General features: G+C 37.6%; 2 protein-coding genes across 3 annotated transcripts; both read left to right on the top strand.

Moving 5' to 3' along the window:
• Nucleotides 1–27: 27 nt before the first annotated feature.
• Nucleotides 28–7,829, top strand: LOC127439221 (calpain small subunit 1-like). 2 transcript variants are annotated; one of them, XM_051695388.1, is made up of 12 exons: nucleotides 50–117; nucleotides 740–792; nucleotides 1,235–1,305; nucleotides 3,294–3,330; nucleotides 3,899–3,991; nucleotides 4,091–4,148; nucleotides 4,240–4,304; nucleotides 4,743–4,811; nucleotides 5,152–5,230; nucleotides 5,524–5,640; nucleotides 7,169–7,227; nucleotides 7,406–7,829. In XM_051695388.1, the coding sequence occupies exons 3-12, from the start codon at nucleotides 1,259–1,261 to the stop codon at nucleotides 7,430–7,432; spliced, it is 651 nt and encodes a 216-aa protein (XP_051551348.1). In that variant the 5' UTR covers nucleotides 50–117; nucleotides 740–792; nucleotides 1,235–1,258; the 3' UTR covers nucleotides 7,433–7,829. The 2 variants fall into 2 exon arrangements, with proteins under 2 accessions (XP_051551340.1, XP_051551348.1); XM_051695380.1 differs by lacking the exon at nucleotides 740–792 and having other exon boundaries at nucleotides 28–117.
• A 3,294-nt stretch (nucleotides 7,830–11,123) lies between these two features.
• LOC127439212 (nuclear apoptosis-inducing factor 1-like) lies at nucleotides 11,124–14,005 on the top strand. Its single transcript, XM_051695368.1, has 3 exons — nucleotides 11,124–11,306; nucleotides 11,417–11,896; nucleotides 12,465–14,005. The coding sequence occupies exons 1-3, from the start codon at nucleotides 11,177–11,179 to the stop codon at nucleotides 12,902–12,904; spliced, it is 1,050 nt and encodes a 349-aa protein (XP_051551328.1). The 5' UTR covers nucleotides 11,124–11,176; the 3' UTR covers nucleotides 12,905–14,005.
• Nucleotides 14,006–22,016: the final 8,011 nt, after the last annotated feature.

Genomic DNA, 22,016 nt, shown 5'->3' with positions numbered 1-22,016 from the left:
TCATTACGCTTATTACGTAACTCTCTTGGAATGCGCCATACCCTGTCAGTTGCGCATGCGCTCTCTGCTGCTGCTGTGTGACGGGAGACAGTCGGTTTTACCTTCAGCGTTTTACTGGTGAGTTTAGTCTTTCTACGCACTCAACAGCGTTTTTATAAATATGTTTACATGTACAGTAGCAAAAATATTGTCTGTTGAATTAATTGTACTTTCAGTTTTTACCGGGTTAATGTGAAGTCATGTCGGGTAGCTTGTTTAGCGTGGTAGCATGTTTTTTTGTCCGTAGTCAAATGTAGTTTGTGCCAAATTAAGCATAATGTAATACGTTCAGGCTTAATTGACTAGAAACTATTTAATTGCCAAGGGTTTCGTTCAGAGGACTAAAATTCTGTCATCAAAGGAATATCTCGGCTGAAATAAGCTTTTAGTCAGCAAGATTTTGCGCCATTTGGCTCGCATTCAAAGCAATTTGCCCTTTGGAAAATGGCCCCAAATTCATTTTAAACGCTTCATTTATTATTTTTAAAAAGCTTATAAGTGTCAGTTTATGTATGCATCTTTTAAACAATATGAGTTTTTTTCTTGTGGTGTAATTCGTGTGGGTGGAGGATGGGGGACATGGTTGCAGTTGGTGTGTCAGCATTCTGTAAACACTAAGATGATTGGCATGCACAAACGCCCTGTGTTATGATGTTTATGAATTCAACCATTCAGTACATTTTATTTTGTCTGTTTAAAGATTGAGTTCACAAACAGTGCGATAGATTGACGAGTGCCAGTGTTTGGCCTGAGGTAATGAAGCTGTTTAATAATTACGCACATCTTGATATAAGGTGTTAGTCACTTTCGCCACACCCTCCCTCATTACACAAATACATATCGCTTGAAAATGATTGAATCCAATAAGCATTCAAGTTTATATGGTTTGGAGTTGGAAAATGTGCATGGAAATAATGATAAGATCAGAATACTCACTTGCCTAATAATTGTGCACGCAGTGTATATGTGTGTGTGTGTGTGTATGTATGTGTATATATATATATATATATATATATATATACACACATACATACACACACACACACACACACACATATATACACTGCCAGGAAAGTTTCTTAGATGAGCACTAACATTAACGCCTGCTTTTCAGAGACTTAGCCTAACACTCTTTACTGTTATCACTGTGATACATTGTATAGAGGTTTACAGAAGTTTTCTTCTCTCTATCTAGACTGAGCGGACCAGTTGTGCCAAGATGTTCCTAGCCAAGAGACTCATTGGAGGCATTCTTGATGTGGTCAGGTGAAGAACTGTTTAGCTATGTTTACATCTAAATTGCGTATTTCGTTTATGCGAAAAACCATAATATAAAAAAAAAAAAAAAGAAATGTGCGAATAAAGTTGCATATCCATCCCGTGTGTTCAAAAGAACAAAGTTGTCACAAACTGGAGCTGCTGTGACTCTTATTATTAAAATACTCTCAGTTTAGAACACAGACAAAACACTCTGAAGAACTTGTCTCATTTCTGGGAGCAACAGCGTATCACACAGTTCTGGGAGCACTATGTGTGTGCGTTCCTCCATCCTTATGACTTTACCGTTCGGATCTATGAGATATTGTTCAAAAGTGTCAACAAACCTGCTCTTCAGCACAGTTCAAGTTTGTATTCGACTTATTTGTTCTGCAAACTCTTTGCAGGCTCTGGATTTTCATGACACTGTTATTTCAGGATGACCAGAGCAACATTTCAGATGCAGTAATTGGTCCGTTGGTTAGTCCAGTTATGAATAAATGAATTATTCAGTCACATGACTTGTCTTCCTAAGTTTATTCGGTAAATGTGTTTCCATCATAATTTATGCACATTTCTTCTTATCAAATTAAAAATGTATCCACCTCAAGCGAGTGTATGTTTTTTTTTTGTTTTTTTTTGTTTTTATACACATTTTGAAGATTTTATTCGCATCTTGGTGTTTCCATCCAGCAGTTTTTATGCATTATCCCAGAATGCACATAAAAATACGTGGATGGAACCCCAGCTATTGTTACACATCTCTGTGTACTGCTGCGGTGGGATTACATTTATCTATGTGTAAGGTGGAAATACTGACCCCAGAGTATATTTATGGAGCTGATACGTTTGAACTAGGGATGTGCTGAACGACTAATTTCACTGACGCTTAAAAGGAAATTTTTAAGCTGACTAGTCTAAAAAGAAACCAATCTTCAGAAAACAATCAAAAAAATGTATTTATGCGATCCATTTAAAATATTCCACTGAAAAGGGGTATTTATCTGCGACGTGCTCACCTTGAATTAGACTAGCCAAATCTAGAGAGAAAAAAATGCGTTGAAAAGTTGCGCGTATTTCACGATGTGCAGTCGTGCATTAACCATTGATCTAATATGACAGCTGTTCGGTAAAGAACGTCAACCAATAACAGTTACGATGTACAAAAAAAAAAAAAAGTAACTATAGGATAGAAAAAATAGGCCTGTGATGTAGCCTACAATAAACCTAATGTACTCTAAACATGACGTGCACACAGAATAAAAGTAAAGTTTAACCTGTTAAGCAGTCGGCACACTCGTTGAAAATAGCCTTCTTAATCAGCAGATTAAAAAAATGGCATACCTAGTCTAAAACAGATATTTTCTAGGCTACTTACTCAAAAGCATAATTTTTTTGATGAGCAAAATTAACACGTCGACATGGTCCAGTAAAAGACAGGACATGACTCACCTGAGGTGGCTATCCTGCGCTTGAAAAAGCCTGTACAGATTTAAAGAAGACTCAAATGTGAAAACATCCATAGGGACTTTCAAACGTTTGGAAAGCCGATTCCCGCAACAAGCGAAGTGATTTCATTACTACTTTACTGAGTTTGCTTGTCTAGTGAAAGGACATTTTCCTGCGCATGCCGCGAGTGAAAGAGGGAAGAAGCACACGCAGCCTGAGGTGAAATTAAACTCTGTATCTGCTCCAGAAATCCTCTTTTTCAAATAATATTTGTATTATTAATTCTATTTAAAATATGTAACATTAATATGACAGTAATTTAAGCGCAGCCTTTGCAAAAATATAAAGCCAAACGTAAATGTGTAAAAATGATGATCAGTTTAATGGGGGGAAATATTAACCGACTAGTAATTCCAATGTCGACTAGCAGCATCAGAACCGTTTAGTCTATTAGTCGACTAGTCTCGCACAACCCTAGTTTGAACTTGTGCATGTGAAGCTGGAATGATTTTGAAAGCATAATCATGCCTTCTCTTTCCGTTCCACAGCAACATCGACCCTGGCCAGTTTGTGCCATCAGAGCCTGTGAGTATCAGGAGCTCTTTTTAAAATCTCATACACCAACCTGCTTCATCAATGAGCTAATGGAAAGAATTCTTCAGTGTTGTAGTGCCCTTTATTTCAATTATATAACAGAGCGGTTCATTATACTCTACAAAATATCTGCATTATTGTTATAGGACTCTATTTCTAGGGGTACTATATTTCTATGAACTCTCTGCTAAATTAATTGTGCACTTACAATGGAATGTATCTGTTTAGCTACACCTTCATGCTGAAAAAATGTCTTCAGAGTCTTTAAAGAGCTGTGTTCAATCTTTGTCAAATGCTTCTTTTTGGTGCTGATGTTTCAATGACTTAAACCTAACAAATTACTGTGGAAGTAATGTCTGTATCATAAAGAGACTGTTCAGTAAAGCACTTTCTCGTCATTATGTTAGCTGGAGTGAAGAATTGCATGATTGAGAGTTCTTGCTAATTAGCTCTATTTCCATTGGGAATGTGCTTATGAAGTCAGTAGGGTTTTAAGTATTTGAGAAGTTAATGAAATGTGTGCATTTAAGATGCTGATACTATTGACATCTCTCCCCAGCCCCCACCCCGCAGACCACTGGCTTATGCTGAGAGCAACGAGACTGAGGAAGAGAAACAGTTTCGCAAAGTATTCAAGCAGCTAGCTGGCGATGTTAGTCATACACAAACACACACGCACGAACATTCTTATATACACTGATATATGCATACAATAAACACTGGCTATCATAAACATTTCCTTTGGTTCCAGGACATGGAAGTAAGCCCCACTGAACTGATGAACATCCTCAACAAAATCATCTCCAAACGTGAGTATTGTGTATGTGTACTGTATGTGGGTCTAACCTGACGTGTGTTGCTTTATGGTGCTGATTCACTCTGCCTTGTATGTTATTGCAGATTCTGATCTGAAGACCGATGGCTTTAGCATTGAGTCCTGCAGAAGTATGGTGGCAGTCATGGATGTATCCTGCTTGATTTTAACTGAACACATGTACAGATATATTGATAAGCAGGCCCAGACAGAATATGTAGACTGCAGAATTCTGCGGCACAGTTTTTGTGCTGTTTTGAGGGGAAACTCTGCAGAATTCTGTGGATTGGAATTAAATGAGTTAAAATGTGTGAAACGAAGCTGAGAAGATTATAATGTTACTGGTGGTGGAAAACATATTCAAATGAGCATAAATATTTAATAAATGAACATCCAAGGACCGGGGGATGTGTAGAACTTTCTGTTGAGTTCTACAGGTGCTAATTTGGTCTGGGTCTGGTAATAAGTATTATATTTCATATCAGTACATAGTAACCATAGTCTCCTATAAAATGGTCATTGTGTTTTGGGAGGGAGCTTTGAGATGTTGAGATTGTTGATATTGTTTCATCTTGACAATGTGCTCCAGAGTGACAGCACAGGTAAACTGGGCTTTCATGAGTTTAAACACCTCTGGAACAACATCAAGAAGTGGCAAGTGAGTAGAAGATTTAACAACACACATTATTCTGATTTGTGTGAATTTTTTCTTTTTTTTTTTGTCTTTTTTTTTTTTTTTTTAGCTCGTGTTTATGATTAAGCTATACTCGTATTTTTGCGTTAAGTGTACAGTATACACTTTATATCTTTGTTGCTGATTGAAGAATTTATAAAGAATAAATTAAAAATCATAAACTGAATTAAGCCTCTAAATTTGTCAAATGGAAGCTAATAAGTGCAAGCTAAGGAAATGTTAAAAAAAAAAAAAAAAAAGAAAGAAAAAGAGACCAAACACGCACACACCCAGTTAACAAAATAAGCTGTTTTCCGTTTTATAGGGAGTGTATAAAAGTTATGACAGGGATGGCTCAGGAACTATTGGAGCAGATGAGCTTCCAGCTGCCTTTAAAGCTGCAGGTAAATGCCCATGTTTCATGACATGATGAATTGACTTCCTATGTGTGGTGCATTGCTGCTGTTGTAAGGCTTTTTTTTATAAAATTTTTTTTATTCATCTTCCCTATTTGTAATGTTAATAAATCACCAATAATGTGTTTTTCAGGGGCTCAGGATGTATTTTTAAGACTTCTGGCTACTCACAATAACTTTTTTCCACTGATGTTAATGTGTGTGTATATATATATATATATATATATTGTGGGGAGCACATTTGCTCATTTATCAATTCCTGACTCTTGTGTCTTCTACAGGTTTCCCTCTGAATGATCAGCTCTTTCAGATGATTATTCGCAGGTACAGCGATGAGAGTGGAAACATGGACTTTGACAATTACATTGGCTGCCTTGTGAGACTTGATGCCATGTGCCGTAAGTTGATTCCACAAAGTTTTGTCTCATAATAGTGAATAAATAAATTTTTGTTTACAGTGTTAGCTGAGTGAATTTGTTCCTTTCAATGGTTAAGAGCTCTAGAAGCAAAATTGTCCACTCTTCGTAATGTACCAAAAATATTGATGACTTATTTTGCATGTACAGGTGTATATAATGTTTGTGCAATAAAATGCTAGATCGAGAATGCCCATTCCCCTTAAAACCACCTTTCTGTATTCCTCAAGCCATTTTATAGGCCAACTCTTGTGGCTTGTGGGTATTTTGCATCTCAATTTTAGTAAATGGTTGTTTTAGACTTGGTAGGACTTTTTGAATTGTGAAAATTACATTATGATTAAATAGTACTTCGAACTATTTTATTTCAAAAGATCAAAGAAAATTAGTTTTTTCATTATAAGACCCCTTAAGGCTATGCGTTTCAGTAATTTTATACAGAATAAAAGAAGTGATACTTTAGTTAATAGGCGGAGCGTGTGTAAGGATGGGGGAGGCTAAGCCTTACCCTGGCCACGGGCATGATGTGCAGGCTATCAATGAATATATCTACTGTAGGTATTGAAAGAGATTTCCCATTGTCACTCGGATAATGCCGGGCTTAACTGCTGGTCTAGGATCAGTTTCCCAACCCCACTTCAAAAATGTATTACAATTGAGAACAGAAAAACCTGACTCGAATTCGGCCGCAGCCACTGATGTAATCTTATAACACTTGAGTGGCTACGGATGAACGATATGGCATGTGCAAGGTGAATGTCTTCATTTCTTACATTTTTAAAGCATAGCCTATATTAAATTAAGTAGTTCAATTCTTGGATTAAAACCTATTTATTACAGCAAGGTCAGAAATGAACTCTTAGATTTATTTAAAAAAACTAAATTACTAGCCCACAACATTTTAAGCACCATCCAAATCAAACTCAATACAAGCCAGCACTGAGATGACTTTGTTGAAAATAAAATCATCAGACACATTCCTTGATCTTGTGAAGAAGACCCCCTCTCCAGAATTTTTCTTAACTTAAAAAAAGTTTCAAGTCATCGCTTCATGACGAATTCATGTCGGTGCGGGACCGCTTATTATTATGCCGTATGCAGGTCCAATCCATTTCAATTTAATTTTACTGTGGTAAGAAAGACCGAGATTAAGTTTGCCGTTTTACAGATTTAATAAACCAAACCAAGGAATATATACTTGCTCTACCTTTCATTTAAATAATGATCCATACGAGTACACCTACTCTCTGTGTAAATAATAACAAGTTATTCTTCTGGAGTTTTTTTTTTTTATGGAGTGTGAACTTTGTGTAGGTTGTACTTTCAATTTTATATATGGCTCCAGATTGCAAAAAAAAAAGAAAAAGAAAAATATATATTTAAAATATTTTCATTATTATTATTATTATTATTACTATTATTTATTTTCTCTGAAGCCTTACCCTGTAGTTCGTTTACCCTCTGCCTATGACATTAATGTAAACTGAATTATGCCATGCATTTAAACCAGGTGCCTTCAAGACTCTTGACAAGGACAACGATGGCACAATCAAAGTCAATGTACAGGAGGTAAGGGAGTTATGATCTTTATATGTAACTCAAAACATAAAGCTACTTCATCTTAAAAATTATGTGTGCGTGTGTGTGTGTGTGTGTGTGTGTGTGTATATATATATATATATATATAATCAAGTTTTCTAAGGATAAAAGGTTCTATAATACATAATTACAAAACCTGTCTCCACAGTGGCTGCAGCTGACCATGTACTCTTGAGCAATGTGAACTCCTGGAACGCTGTCGAAACTATCAGTCCTACGCTTGTATGCAATAATGACTATATGCTTTACACAGCTCCTTCTCTTGTTTCTCACACAGTATAGCACTAATTCTAGAGAAATGCTAGCATGGAGCTGGGCTACCACTAGAGGTTATATGGTTCACTCGACTATGACATTCTCTTTCTTTATGTTTCACTTTCACTTTGTGCCCCCCCTCCACATACTCGCACCTCTTGCAATACATGCTGTTGTCAGTTGGTGCCATTTCTGCATGAATCCAAGGCAAAATAAGGATTTTTTTGAATGAGTGCCACAAATAAAGAGATAAGTGTGAGAATCCAGTGTCAAATACAATTTTATATTGAATTAAAAAAAGTTGAAAAAGTGAAAAACTGTCTTTTCTTCAGTGGTCTGAAAAATCAGGTTGATTTCTCCTAAAACAGAGGATTTCAACACTTTTTGAGGCCAATGGCTCCTTATCTGTATAAACATGTTGCATTTACATTATATTTACATTTACGTAGTAATTTAGAAGACTCTTATCCTAAGTGATTTGCAAACAAGGATCATGAGCAATATATGCAGTATCACATTGTTGCATTTTAATCCTGGCATATAACATCTATGTTACCATAGTCATGAATTTATACTTTTTTTGTGATGCTTACACTGCAGACTCCTACTTGTACATTACATTTTGATTTTACTTTATACAGTCTAATGTTGGAGGAGCTGTAATAATAAATTAAAAAAAAAAACCTGAGCTTTTACTTTAGCTTTGGTTGAAGTTGGCATACTTTATTCAACCCGTTTTCATTTTTCACAAAAGATCAAGCAAAACATTGTCCTAAAACATTTTTTTGTGTGCGTGTGTGTTTTGTAATGCAGTTGTCTATTTGTTTTTGCTTGTATTTGTACTTTCTCAAATTAGTATGATTAATAACACAAATTAAAACTATACACCGCCAGATCTAGCTAAAAGCAGAGAATATTTAGCAGAGACAGGACACTTTTTAAATGAATCTGAGAAATTGGAGCGCCCAACTGTCAACAGATGTAGAAAGGAAATAACGCCTTACAGGTAAAAGAGCCAATCACATTTTAGATACGGACATCGCATGCCGCGCATGCGCATTAGCTATACAAGCCGGGATTTTTTTTTGTTTTGTTTTGTTTTGTTTTTTTTGCGTAGTCTGAGGTAAACAAATAATAATAATAATAAAAAAATTAATAATACCAGTGTTGTTATATTTTACTATTGATTTGAAATAAGTTCTTTGATCGTAATCTTGACCAACCGTTTCTGAGATTTCGGTGTTCCCCCATTCAAGTAGATAGGAGCTGCACTTTCATGGCTGGAAATAGTCTCCCGACAGCGTTCCAAAGATGACTTTGTTAAAAGCCTGTGTGCTGAACCCTGCGCACCAGCGCCACATTTACAAGAGTGGTCAGACCTAGTAACTACACACACCTATCTACGCCAAGGGGAACAGAAGGGAGTCAGTGCGCTTGCGCAGCGCATACGCAGCTCTCTACGAAGTTTGTGGATATCTAAGCGCAACGCAAGATATCAATGACATTTCGACCACTTTAAGGTATTTTTGACAAACATTTTCAAACTTAAAGTACTCGTACATGCTTATGGCGTTCCAGGACTTTGAAAAGTGATCGAAAAAGTGATTGTGGAAACACATAACGTGTAAAATAGCTTGCTAGCTAAAATAGCTAAACAGTGAAAATGAAGCTGTTGGGAAAATGAGGACGAAATGTCCGGTCACATGCAAGTTGGAATGAATTCTGTAAAGAGTTTTTAAGCAGGAAAACGTCAATTATGTTTGGTCAAAAAGCAATTCTGTGCTGCTTGGGAATATTTGTGCGTGGTTCAATTCAGCGGTTTTACCACAATGGCGCTGAAGAGAGAAACAAAGAGCGACGCCGTGATCGCAGTATCGTTATATTTACAGGAAGAGCGTGTCTCTGCGATCAAGCGCGCTTGACTGTAGCTTTCACGAATAAAGCGCGTGAATGAATGAGCCGCTGTTTTGATATGAGCCAGTATGTGGACAACCAACAAAATAATCAACAAAAAAGGAATAACTGATAGCAGTTGCTTCACACGCACGATAACACGCACGTTTTCAAATGGGATCACTGCACACCTCAAAGAGAAAAACATGAGTTTAATATGTGCTTTTATTTACTTCTGTTTGGTGCAAATGAAATATAGAGGTCATAGGGCAGTTTAACTAAAACGTGACAAGGTTTGAAATAGGCTAGTAACCATAAAGCACTGTCAGTGTACCACAGCAGTACCACCAGGGCCGCAGCAAGTAGGGGTGTAACGGTTCGAATTTCTCACGGTTTAAGGGTCACGGTTTCGGTACGGTTCAGTATTTGCTTTAATAAAAAAAAAATTATATAATATATATATATTACTGCCAAATCCAAAGAATAATATATTTGGTAAACACTTTAACAGGTTTGCCCTTAAATAACAATCATTGTTTTACAACAGTAACCATAGTTTAACCATGGCGTTTGTAGTAAAATCATAATCACCACAATATAAACATGGTTACTGTCATGGTTACAATATATAGTAAAATCATGGTTACTATATAGAAACTTGCTATTACAATGCAAACGAGAAGGGATGTTGTGATAATGCTGCTTGAGTATTTTAATCATACATGGAAATCCCACATGAACACCCCAAGTGCTTTAGTTATTGTTTCATGTCTGTCCGAATTAGCACTGAGTGCCTGCTTAAAAATTGAAGGGAGTGTGTGCCGTTTTTGCTCTTTCCCTGGGTGATGTCGGTGTAAATGATTAATCATGTATCAATGTATTACTATAATGGCATCTTAATGCCATTAATCAAAGCGCATTATTGACGCTCGTGATAGATTACAGCCACGCGAGGAAACAGGAAGAACTTGCATGCACGTTTAAAATAAACCCTCAAGGGCATTATTGACATGTATTACCGGTATATGGCACTCGTGTTGAGTGATGTCTGCAAACAGTGCCTGATGTAATTGACTGCAAAAAGAAAATTTTCCCAGAAAGGAGAAATGCAAGCGGCTTCTCTATCAGCATTTCGTTTTCTCCACTTGCCATTTTCAACTACACACAACGCTTGCAGAACAGTGATGTCATCAAGTTGACCCATGTGAAACACAGGTGGAGCATATCCTTTTACAGATCCATTCAGGTGCATTAGTGGAGGTTGTAACTGTGCCTGTCTGTTTAACGCTTTGTTTTCTTGACCAAAACTTGTGCTCCAGATGCGTCATTAAACGTGAGGTGAACCGACCGTGGTGCCAATGCTTCCCGAACCATGGGTTGTGAACCGTATGGTTTGGTTTTTTACGAGAACCGTTACACACCTAGTAGCACGGTAATCTGGCCCTCCTGACTTTATATATCTCTGGGCCCCTTTCCTATTAATACATACAGTTTAGAATTTGTTGTGGGGCCCTTAGAATCGTTACCACCTTTCACCCCACTAGCTACGGGCCTGAGTACCACCACAGAAATGGGATTTCTAATTTCTTCTGGGCTTTTTCATATTTTGTTACATAAGGCTAGGAACACTTGATCCAGATGAACTGGATTACTAACAATTTTATTAAATTGTGACTACTTCCCTATGCCACAGTACCCCCTCATCGCCCCCCCCAATCCCCCCCCCCCCCACCACCCCAAGCTGGAGCGAGAGTGGTATTTTGGAGTAAAGATGTCTGTGTCTTCCCTCTACCTCAATCAAGACAAAACAGTGCGCTTCAAGAAGAGGAAAGCGCGCTTCTCCTTCAGTGAGGTGCACATACTGCTGGACGAAGTGCGGAAGAATCGCCACATTCTTGTGGGTGAGTTTTACATGCATTTGACAAGCAAAAAATGGCTGAGCCAAAAGGGAAAACTACTGGTAAATGGATAAACTGTGCTAATACTTTTCCAAATGTGTGTCTGTGCATAGGTAAGTTTAATACCGGTGTTCCATCTGACGTGAAGAAGAGGAAATGGGCAGAGATCACGGCACGTATTAATGAGATTGGAGAGTGTGACAGAGAGATCATGGAGGTTGTAAAGAAATGGTCAGACCTCAAATGCGACACAAGGCGTAAAGTGGCTGCCCTGCGATCTGGTGGTAATTTGTCCCTGTCCCAACGATTGGCACGGTCCAATATTGAACTCTCCCCAACGGAAGTCATAGTGGAATCCATCCTTGAACTGGACAAAAAGCCATGGGAAGCTTCCCAACGGGCCCCAATTCGAAGTTACAGTGATGATCAAGAGGTTGGAGGTGAGGATGAGGAAGAGGAAGATGGGTTGTTGATGGGGCTGGGATCGGTCCACAGTTCGCCGGGCAGAGGATTGGACATGGGGGGGATGCCTGCTACAATGAGTGGAGCTGTGGTTGCATCAGAAATGCAGTATGATGGCTCCAAAACTCGAGGTAAACAAACATGCTTAAATCAATCTACATCAAGAATCTCCATTAAATGTAGCGCCGAGTCATGGCTTTTTACACCGAGATCCTTAATCGGAGAAAGTTCACTGCAAGAATTTTCAATGCACTCAGCAAAACAAACAACAATGGTTAATCATGTCAAACTACCAATCAGGTGAAACGGAGCAACCCCAAATTCCTTTTGGTCTGACCTCAATAACAAATCAATCTTATACACACATCTAAAGATATCAGTCCAAAGAGCAAAAAGGGCTTACGACTGTGACTGTTTTATCTTTGAGTGACTTCTTTGTAATTAATTCATTTATAATTCATGACTAATGTTACATACTGAAGCAAAGATTGGAGTATCTTATTATGCATTAAGGCTCCCTTTAGACAGTGCTCTCAAGTCTTGTTACTGTATATTGCTTACTGGCAGTTATTATACTAATAATGGCAACTAAGTCAATTTAGATTTATTTGACCATTAGTAAAAATTTAAAAACAAAACCAAGAGCTTGATTTTAATTTGACCAAATTTGTATTGTATTGTTTACTTGTTTGATCACAGATCCCGAATCTAACATGGTAGACTCAGACGAAGATAACCATGACCACCTCCCGTCTTCCTCTATGGTGTCTGTCTCTAACTCTCATTCTGAGGAGGATGGAATTGCAACTAGAGGCAATATTGGACACGTCGCCTCCACAGTCACTGCCTCTAATAAAACATCTTTCTCAGGGGTGGAGCCAGAAAGTTCACGTGAGCAGTTAGCGCACAACGCTAGCCTTAGCGTGCAACAGCAGCACGCTACTAACACACTTCTGTCCACAGTATCCCGTTCACTTGAGATTCTTGCAGAGTCAGTGCAGCAGCTAGCAGAAACACAGCAGGAGTTTGCACGTGAATCACTGCAGCTACAGAGGGACACCGTGCAGGTGTTGCGGGAATTTGCCTCTGGCACGCTAACGATACTGCAGGAGAAGGTCAATGGAAAACCTGTGTTGTGAAAGTTTTATTTAGCACCACAATAGTGCAAATGTTCTGAAGGAAAATCATGATCAAGAAGCATTACATTGTTCAACCCATGGTCTTTGTTTGCTATTACAGCCATGCAATAAACATTATTAGCCACAAACAGAAACAACAAAGTACAGCTTCTCACTGAAACGCTGTTAACCATCAGAGGGCGCTGTGTACCATTAGACAAAATAATTTACATTATAACTAGCTGATCACAACTATTTATGTTACTTAAGATATTTGACTTCAGTTCAAAATACTATGACACCTCTTAAAGAAAATCAGTTTTTCCAAAATACTAATACAAAAACTATGATATTTGTACCTCGTCTCTGTTTAGGGATTAACTTCGTGTTTGTGTTTTGTTGTTTTGTGAAGCGCAAGAAAATAGTGCGATCACTCCAGAAATTTTAGGGTAAGCCATTCACAAAGTGAATGTGTTTATGCATATATTAATATGGTCTTCCACGACAAAATATGTACTTTTTTCTTCAACATCACATAAGGTTTGTTGAGACTAACCTGTTATGGGGAAATTCATAAAGTTAGGACCTTCCTTTAAAGTTGACTCAGATGTGTGAATTATACAGCTTTATGTAATTTATAGGTTTTATCACAATGTCTAATAATGTAAGAAATAATTAACGTGTTTATAATCTTGTGGTAAGACATGATGATGATCTGAAAGTTTTTATGTAAAATGCATCTCGATGATAATGTATGGAATATGTGTTTTATTCACCTTTCCTGGCACATAAAAGGAAACCGATGTATACACAACTCGTATACATGTATTGCAGCTCTGAAAGTTATGATGATTCTGTGGAGTTTTGGTGTTATTCTGAAACTTTCAGAGACAGGAAGCACTACATCTACATGCAGCCGCTTTTTTTGGTTTAAGGACAACTGAAAAGTTTTAAGATCTTAAAATTTAAGTCCAGTAAAAGGTCTTATGTTTTGTCTGTTGAGATATTCAAGTTACATTTTTTTCCAACATAATTTTCTAATTGTATTTTTATGTAAAATTTTCTTTTGATACACATGTACACGTCAATAAAGTGTGAGGAATTTACAGCTTAGGCATTAAATCACAATTGGTTAATATAAGCTGTTAATGTTTGTTTGTTACTAGCGGGCAGTGTGCCTTTTAATTGAAATGGCATATTTCCTAATGTTCGTAGAATCATTATTTTTGTGTCAATTCGGTGTCATTGAGTTTTCTCGCTCTGGCAGTTTGATGTGTGTATTTTTGGTTTATGAATGAAACGGTTCACCATAATTTCACATGTGAGCCAGATATTTTATATTTCATTTAAACATTTTAATTGTAAGTTTTAACAAGTGTTTTTTTATTATTCTTTTTCGAGTTCTGTGCATGTTATGCTCCTTTTGTGAGATTTGTGTCTTTGGCTGTTGTGTATAAACACTGAACATGGCCACACAGTTTCTTTTTAATGCTTGTAAGTTTAGGGCAGAAGTGGAGGGGGAGTGATTAGATCATATGCATTGTTCTCCTGCCCTCCAGGGCTGCAGAGCTCTGCTTAAACAGGTGTGTGTGTAATGAAGAGTGGTGCCATGGGTGTGTGCTGTGGTTAGGGTATGCTTTGTGCGTGTGCAAGACGGCAGCTGGTAGCGCTATTGTGTGGTTAGGGACCACTGCTGAATTTTTTTTACTTTATTGTGTCAGTCAGCAAAGAGATTATGTCTGTACAATGTAGCAGTGATTTATCATATAGGCCATTTAGACTTGACAGAACACCAGATAGTGGATAAACTTGGTCTTGATTTCATTAAACTGATTTTTCTTGATATTTTGACTTTAAACAGCCATGAGGTTGCTTTTAATTTATTAGGCAGAATTTAAATAACTTACTCAGCTTTACAAGCTGGTCACTTCAACCTTTGAGGTACTTTCTTTGTTCAAGCCAAACAACACAACAGGTAATTTGGCCTGACAGAATTAAAGTTTTTATTTTTTGTGCATGTAGCATGTCTATATTTTGACATGATTGCACTGTGGAAACTGCCACACATCAGCTGCCATCTGGAACAAAAGAAACAGATTGGGAATGAACAGCGGATAGATTTATCGATCCTTTTTTCCCCCATGTACAACTCTGTCCTTCCTCCCCTTCTTCTGTTTGTCTGCTGACCCCTTCACCTTTTCTTCTCTCTCTTTCACCCCGCTGATTCTCCTGCCCTCTCTTTTATCCTACATCTGTCACTCAGGGATCTTTAATAGCCCAACGCTACCTCTGCAGTGAGGCCCTCTTTTCCTTCACACAGAGGTTTAGCTACACGGCGGGGCCTCACCCAGAACCGTATGAGCTGATTTTGTGTAGTTGCAGTGTGTTCAGTGCACCTATTCTGACATGTGAAATGTGTAACAAAAATATTTACAATGATCAGCCACAACATTAAAACCACCTGCCTAATATTGTGTAGGTCCCACTTTTGCCACCAAAACAGCACCAACCCGCATCTCAGACCAGCATTCTGAGATATTCTTCTCACCACAATTGTACAGAGTGGTTATTTGAGTTACCGTAGACTTTGTCAGTTTGAAATTTGTCAGTCTGACCATTCTCTGTTGACCTCTCTCATCAACAAGGCGTTTCCATCCACAGAACTGCCACTCACTGGATGTTTTTGGCACCATTCAGAGTAAATTCTACAGATTGTTAAGCATGAAAATCCCAGGAGATTAGCAGTTACAGAAATACTCAAACCAGCCCATCTGGCACCAACGATCATGCCACAGTCCAAATAACTGAGATAATTAGTTTTCCCCATTATGATGGTTGATGTGAACACTAACTGAAGCTCCTGACCCATATCTATATGATTTTATGCCCTGCACTGCTGCCACAAGATTGGCTGATTAGATAATCACATGGATGATTGTTGGTGCCAGACAGGCTGGTTTGAGTATTTCTGTAACTGCTGATCTCCTGGGATTTTCACACACAACAGTCTCTAGAATTTACATCGAATGGTGCCAAAAACTAAAATATCCAGTGTGGGGTAGTTCTGAGGACAGAAATGCCTGGTTCGAACTGACAAAGTCTACGGTAACTCAGATAACCTATCTGTACAATTGTGGTGAGAAGAATATCATCTCAGAATGCTATTCTGGTTGGCGTTGTTTTAGCGGCACGAGGGGGACCTACATAGTCAAGTCAACCTTTATTTATAGAGCACATTTAAAAACAACAGAAGTTGACCCAAAGTGCTTTACAAATCAATCAAATAAATATACAATAACAGAATTATATACATAATAATAATAAATAGATAGAATTTAAAAAACCGCAAGTATTTACCTAATTTAACCTATTAAAAAGTCCTATTGAAATGCAGATTTCAAGAATATAAATACATTTTCAAAGAGGATTTAAAAATGGTTATTGAAGAAGCTGACCTCACATGGTAAGGGAGACTATTCCAGAGTTTAGGACCTACCACAGAGAAGGCACGATCACCCATAGATCTATAGCGACAACAAGGAACCCTCAAAAGAAGTTGATGAGAAGACCTGAGTGCTCTGGTGGGGGAGAAAGGGACGTATTTGGGTGCGAGACCAGATAGTGCCTTGTAAACATAAAGCAGAATTTTAAAATCGACCCTGAATTTTACGGGAAGCCAGTGTAGAGACACTAATACAGGGGTAATGTGATCCCTCTTTCTTGACCCTGTCAAAAGTCTAGCTACTGCATTTTGAACCAGCTGTAGGCGGGATAACGCAGTTTGAAGGAGGCCAATGTACAATGAGTTACAATAGTCTAACCTTGATGAAATTATAGAGTGGATCACAATTTACAGGTCTTTGCTGGAAAGAAAATGTTTGACTTTAGTGATAGATCTCAGGTGGAAAAAGCTACCCTTGATAATGGCACTAATTTGCTTATTAAAAAGTAATGATGAATCTAAAATCACTCCAAGATTTCTTACATGATCTTGTACATTTGACAACAGAGGACCTAACTGGGCAGCCAGGCCAGGGCAGCCAATCAGTACTTCAGTTTTGCTTTCGTTTAATTGTAAAAAAAATTGTTTGCCAGCCAATGTTTAATATCTTCGAAGCAATTTAGGATGTTATCAAATGAACACTTCTTGTCTAAGCTCACTGTTAAGTAAAATTGGGAATCGTCAGCATAACAGTGATAGGATATGCTGTACGTCTGGAAAATAGAGCTCAGAATATACATATACAAGGAAAATAATAAGGGTCCTAAAATTGACCCTTGAGGAACGCTACATGATAAATGAGCTGATGTAAAAGAGAATTTCCCTACATTCACAGAAAACGTCCTATCTTTTAGATAGGAGGCAAACCACTGGAGGGCCATACCCTGGATGCCAACCCTACACTCGAGACGATTGAAAAGAATGTTATGGTCGATAGTGTCGAGCGTGGCACTAAAATCTAATAAGACTAAGACAACATGTAAGCCTGAATCCATGGAGAGAAAAATATCATTAGTAACCTTGAGCAATACAGATTCAGTGCTGTGCAAGGGTCTGAAGCCAGACTGAAAAGATCTTGGAAATAAAAGGCAATTTAGGGATTGGCCTATAATTATTGTGTATTGCCGGATACAAAGAAGGCTTTTTTAACAAAGGATGTAGAATTGCATGCTTAAAACTGTTTGGAACAACTCCATTAGCTAAGGAGCTGTTAACTATCGCTATCACACTGGAACTAATAGTTGTAAAAAAGGCGCGGCGATAGAATATCCAGTTTGTATCTGGAACACTTCATCTTGGAGACTACATCTGCTAACATTTCTGATGAAACTGGATCAAATTGAGTCGGAGAGCTGGATGGGGAAGGTATTAGTGGTTGATCAAATTGTGAAGGTACAATAGCACCTTTAATATGCTCGATTTTGTGAGTGAAAAAGTTTAAATATTCGTCACAGTTCTCTTGAGTAGCGTTCAAATAAGCATCTCTCATAGGGTTTAAGACAGAATGGATAGTATTAAATATTAGGCAGGTGGTTTTAATGTTGTGGCTGATCGGTGTATGTTTTCTATTTTCACCTGCCTGTCATCATTTACTCACCCATATGTTGTTCAAAATGTATGATTTCCTTCCGTGGAACACAAAAGGACGTTAGGCAGAATGTTAGAAACTGGCAGTGTCAGTCATCATTCAAACCTTTTTAATTTCTGTGTGAAACACGAAAGGCCAGAACATTAGCCTCAGTCCCCTCATTTTCATTGTAGGGAAAAAAAGATGTGATCAAATTGAATTGTGACTGAAACTAACATTGTGCCTAACATCATCTTTCAACAGAAAAAAAGAAAATCATACAGGTTTGGGACAACATGTGAGAGAATGATGACAGAATATTCGTTTTTGAGTGAACTGTTTCTTGTGTTGGGCATAATTTCAAAAAGTAAACTTAAAATAAACTGTTTTCTGTAAGATAATTCCTGTCATCATTCCTTTGTTACCACCCATTTTTACTTTGAACACAGCAGCTGTACATATACACACCCACTCAAGCTCCGATCCTGCACACATTTAAATAGTTTGATCATCGGGCAAAGGTCAGTTTTTCCCTCAAGGCCGGCAGATTTGGTACGCGTATGTATGTGCATGTGTGTGTATGAAAGCACTGGTCTGTTGCCCCAAAGGGCTCAAAGGCCAACAGATGTAGTTCGATATTTAGTATGTGTGTGTGCGTGTGTGTTTCTTCAGGATGCTGGCCTGGTATGGGTCACTAATGTAGGCAGATCGTGTGTGATGTCCTAGGGGAGCTAGTCTTCAGGGCAAGCAGATACCATGACGTGTGGAGATCTTGGGGTCGAGTGTCAACTATAGAGTTTACTGAGGATAGGGTGATGTAAGTTTATGAATGTCCAAGGTTGGTCTGTGGAGTATGTTCACTCAAGTCTGAGGACTATGGATGGACATCACTGTGTATGAACCTATGTTAATGTGTGGTCAAGTATATGTGCCAGTATTTTATTTTATTTCAGAGAAGGTGTGCCGTTTTTATTCAAGAAATCATCTCAAGCTGGAAGTTAGGGTGCTGAGTATTGTATGGGGTGACAAATAATGTTTAAAAATAAAATTGGCCTGTGTCTTTTCTTGCAGGCCTGTTTGCCTGCACATATGTTTTCATGGAGATTTGAGGTATCTGGATGTGGGGTCATAAATGGATGTATGTGGAGTGAGGGGTGTTCTGGAGTTCCCATGCTCCTGCCACGCTTGTGTCCCTTCCCAAGGGACCACCTTCCCCCAACACACGTTACAAGACACAAATCAGTCATTGCCCATCTGCACCAAACACACACTCATTCTCTTAATCAGATACTGAGATAAACATAACCCTTACTTTTAAATTTGGAATAAGGATGATTGAATAATTGGCCTATTTAATAAATTATATTAAAATACATCCATCTTAGGATCTGTCCTACAGGATCTAGCAAAGTGCACTTCTTAAAGTTGAAATGTGAGCTGTAGTAAAAATATGATTTCACAATATGCTGAGACAATCATACGATCCTCTTAGATTTGGAACAAGAGTGATTGCTTAATATGTTTAATGTAGCAAGGAATTATTTTGGATTATTCTGTTGAACATGATCAGAAGTATTCATATATATTTTGGTGCCACATCTTTCTGTAAAGCTGCTTTGAAACTATGTTGACTTGACAATATGAACAGTAGATGGATCTTAAATGGCCAAATAGGCATTGTGTTGTGTTATAAAGACTTAGTAACATTTTAATTACTCACTGATTGAGCTGTAGGACAAAACATCACAACGTTTTACCAATTACTTTTCAAAAGTCTCATATGTATCAACATTTCCACTTTGAAATTAATCAGAGGTGATGAATGTTAACAAGAAAGTTAATTTTATCAACATTTTGACACACACACTCACACACATACACCACCTCCACCAACCACCTGTCCTCAGTCTGTAAATCAATACTTAACATAGATTAAACTGAAAAAAGTGTACCTGCAATTGTTACCTCAAGGATCTTCTACTTGGACTAATTTAATTGAATAAAACCTGTTAGTTTAGAAGTATTAAACTTAAGAAATATAAATACAATTATAAAAAATATGTTTCAGCAGGTACACAATCAGAAAGGTCACACTGTCTCCACTGAGTTTATAGTACATTCATATATTTTCTGTACATACATTTTCTGTGTCCCAACCATGTTATATCAACTCCATCACCCTAATTGTAAAGAAATTGTTTGGGATATTTGGATACATTTAATACATGTGTGAATTTCTGCCCAACAGTGCTGACAATTCGGTAGACAGAGCTCACAATCAGTTTGAAAACATCCTGGATTCTCAGTTCAATTTTACTGTAAACTGTGAATGCTTGTCCATCATTATTTTTAATGAATACTTGATTACAACAGTACATATCATGTTTGTATCTGATAGTGTTGACACATTAAGTTAATACAATGTTATATGTATTTTGTGAGAAAAAGAAAGAAGCAGGATGAGGCACCAAAAACATTAATGACTGCTGAACATGTTTAACAGCTTAATCCATAATAATTCCATTTGCCAAATAAAACTTTCTTTATATAGTTCCGTGGCCTCGTTTTGTCCAATGTCTAAAAGAAAAATCAGTGAGTTACAACTCATATTGTAAAGAAGATAAAGTCTATCATGCTGGCTAGAGTCTCAGATCTGAATTGTAAAACTGTCAATAAACTGTGACAGTGAACACATTTATCAGATGATTATCAGTTTTTCTGTTTTGTTGACTTGTTTACCCTCTCTAGCTAAGCACCTCTGAATGCTGTGTTGAGACCGCCTCTTTAGAAAAGTGGTTCTCTATCTCTCTTTGCAGATGTCAGGGGTCTCCAAAGCCAAAATCTTGTTAAAAAGCTTTCAGTCCAGACCATATGTGTCAATTGCCTTTACCTTATTAGCATTTGTCAGCTCTCATTTAGAGATTACACTTTCTTGCATGCCATTATATCTGTTTTCAAATAAGTTTTTACAGTGAATAAATGCATAACAAGCCCAGAAGATCTGTCATTCGTAAACGTTACGCATTTCCCATTCCTTACATGTTGTGTTTATGAAATATTTTGGCTAATTTCATGATGCTTTTAGCTACCAATAAGAGTGTAGTACTATTAGGTCCATGTAATACTTTTTGCTATGTTTTAAATTAGAAACTTAAAAGATTTTCCCTAAAAATCAGCGCAGATGTGAAATAAGTCCACAGATTCTGTATGGACCTGTGCATAACTAACGTTACTCAGATACTGTATGTTTTATCTAGAGACAACTGTGTATCTCCTGAAGACCTACAAGCTCACAGACCCACAGAAATGATGCCTATATGTATTGCACGGGTGCCGGCTACCTTAACGTCATCTGGTGTAGAATTTAATCAATCTTTATAATTTTATTGATCTCAACCTCCCATGCAATCATGCTTATTGTTCTTTTTCTCACTCGACACATCTGTCATTCTCTCCCAAAGAAAACAACAAGGTTACACACTGACATTAAAGGTGCACTAAGTAAGATTTTAACTGGCTCTTACTCATCCCACCGGTCCCAGTAGAACTTGTGGTTTTGGACTCTATACTGACACCCATCGTCCTGGATACTGGAAGTTTGTTTACCAAATGCTGGCGCTTTACACCGAATATGTTTATTTATCTTCTGTTTTGTTACTTTTAGTCTGTGTTTTTATCTGTTTCATAATACACACACACCCCTATAATGGACATTCTTGTATACAATCCAAACGAATTGCGCATTAGACTGTGCTCTCAAGCTATATGCCCCGCTAAACACCGCCTTGTGCTCACACTTGCCATTCGATGTCGCGCCGGTTTTTTAGTGAGAGCAGCAGTTAGAAGCAGTTTGTTTCATGACTCCAGCACTGACGTCTTGTTTGAACATTTTATCTTTAATCTTGCACTCATTCTGGTGGATCACGGTCTGAACCATACTCTTGACTTGGGCTCTGTTTTTGTTTGTAGTAGGTATATTGTGTTCGTTGTTATATTGTTTGGTTTGCTTGTTTTGTTTATATGTCCTTTTATGTTTGAGGATTGGCTGAATGCGCTATATATAA

The sequence above is a fragment of the Myxocyprinus asiaticus genome, chromosome 4, assembly GCF_019703515.2.
Source record: "Myxocyprinus asiaticus isolate MX2 ecotype Aquarium Trade chromosome 4, UBuf_Myxa_2, whole genome shotgun sequence".
In the NCBI taxonomy this organism is placed as follows: domain Eukaryota; kingdom Metazoa; phylum Chordata; class Actinopteri; order Cypriniformes; family Catostomidae; genus Myxocyprinus; species Myxocyprinus asiaticus.
This window is presented reverse-complemented; position numbering and strand designations above follow the sequence as displayed.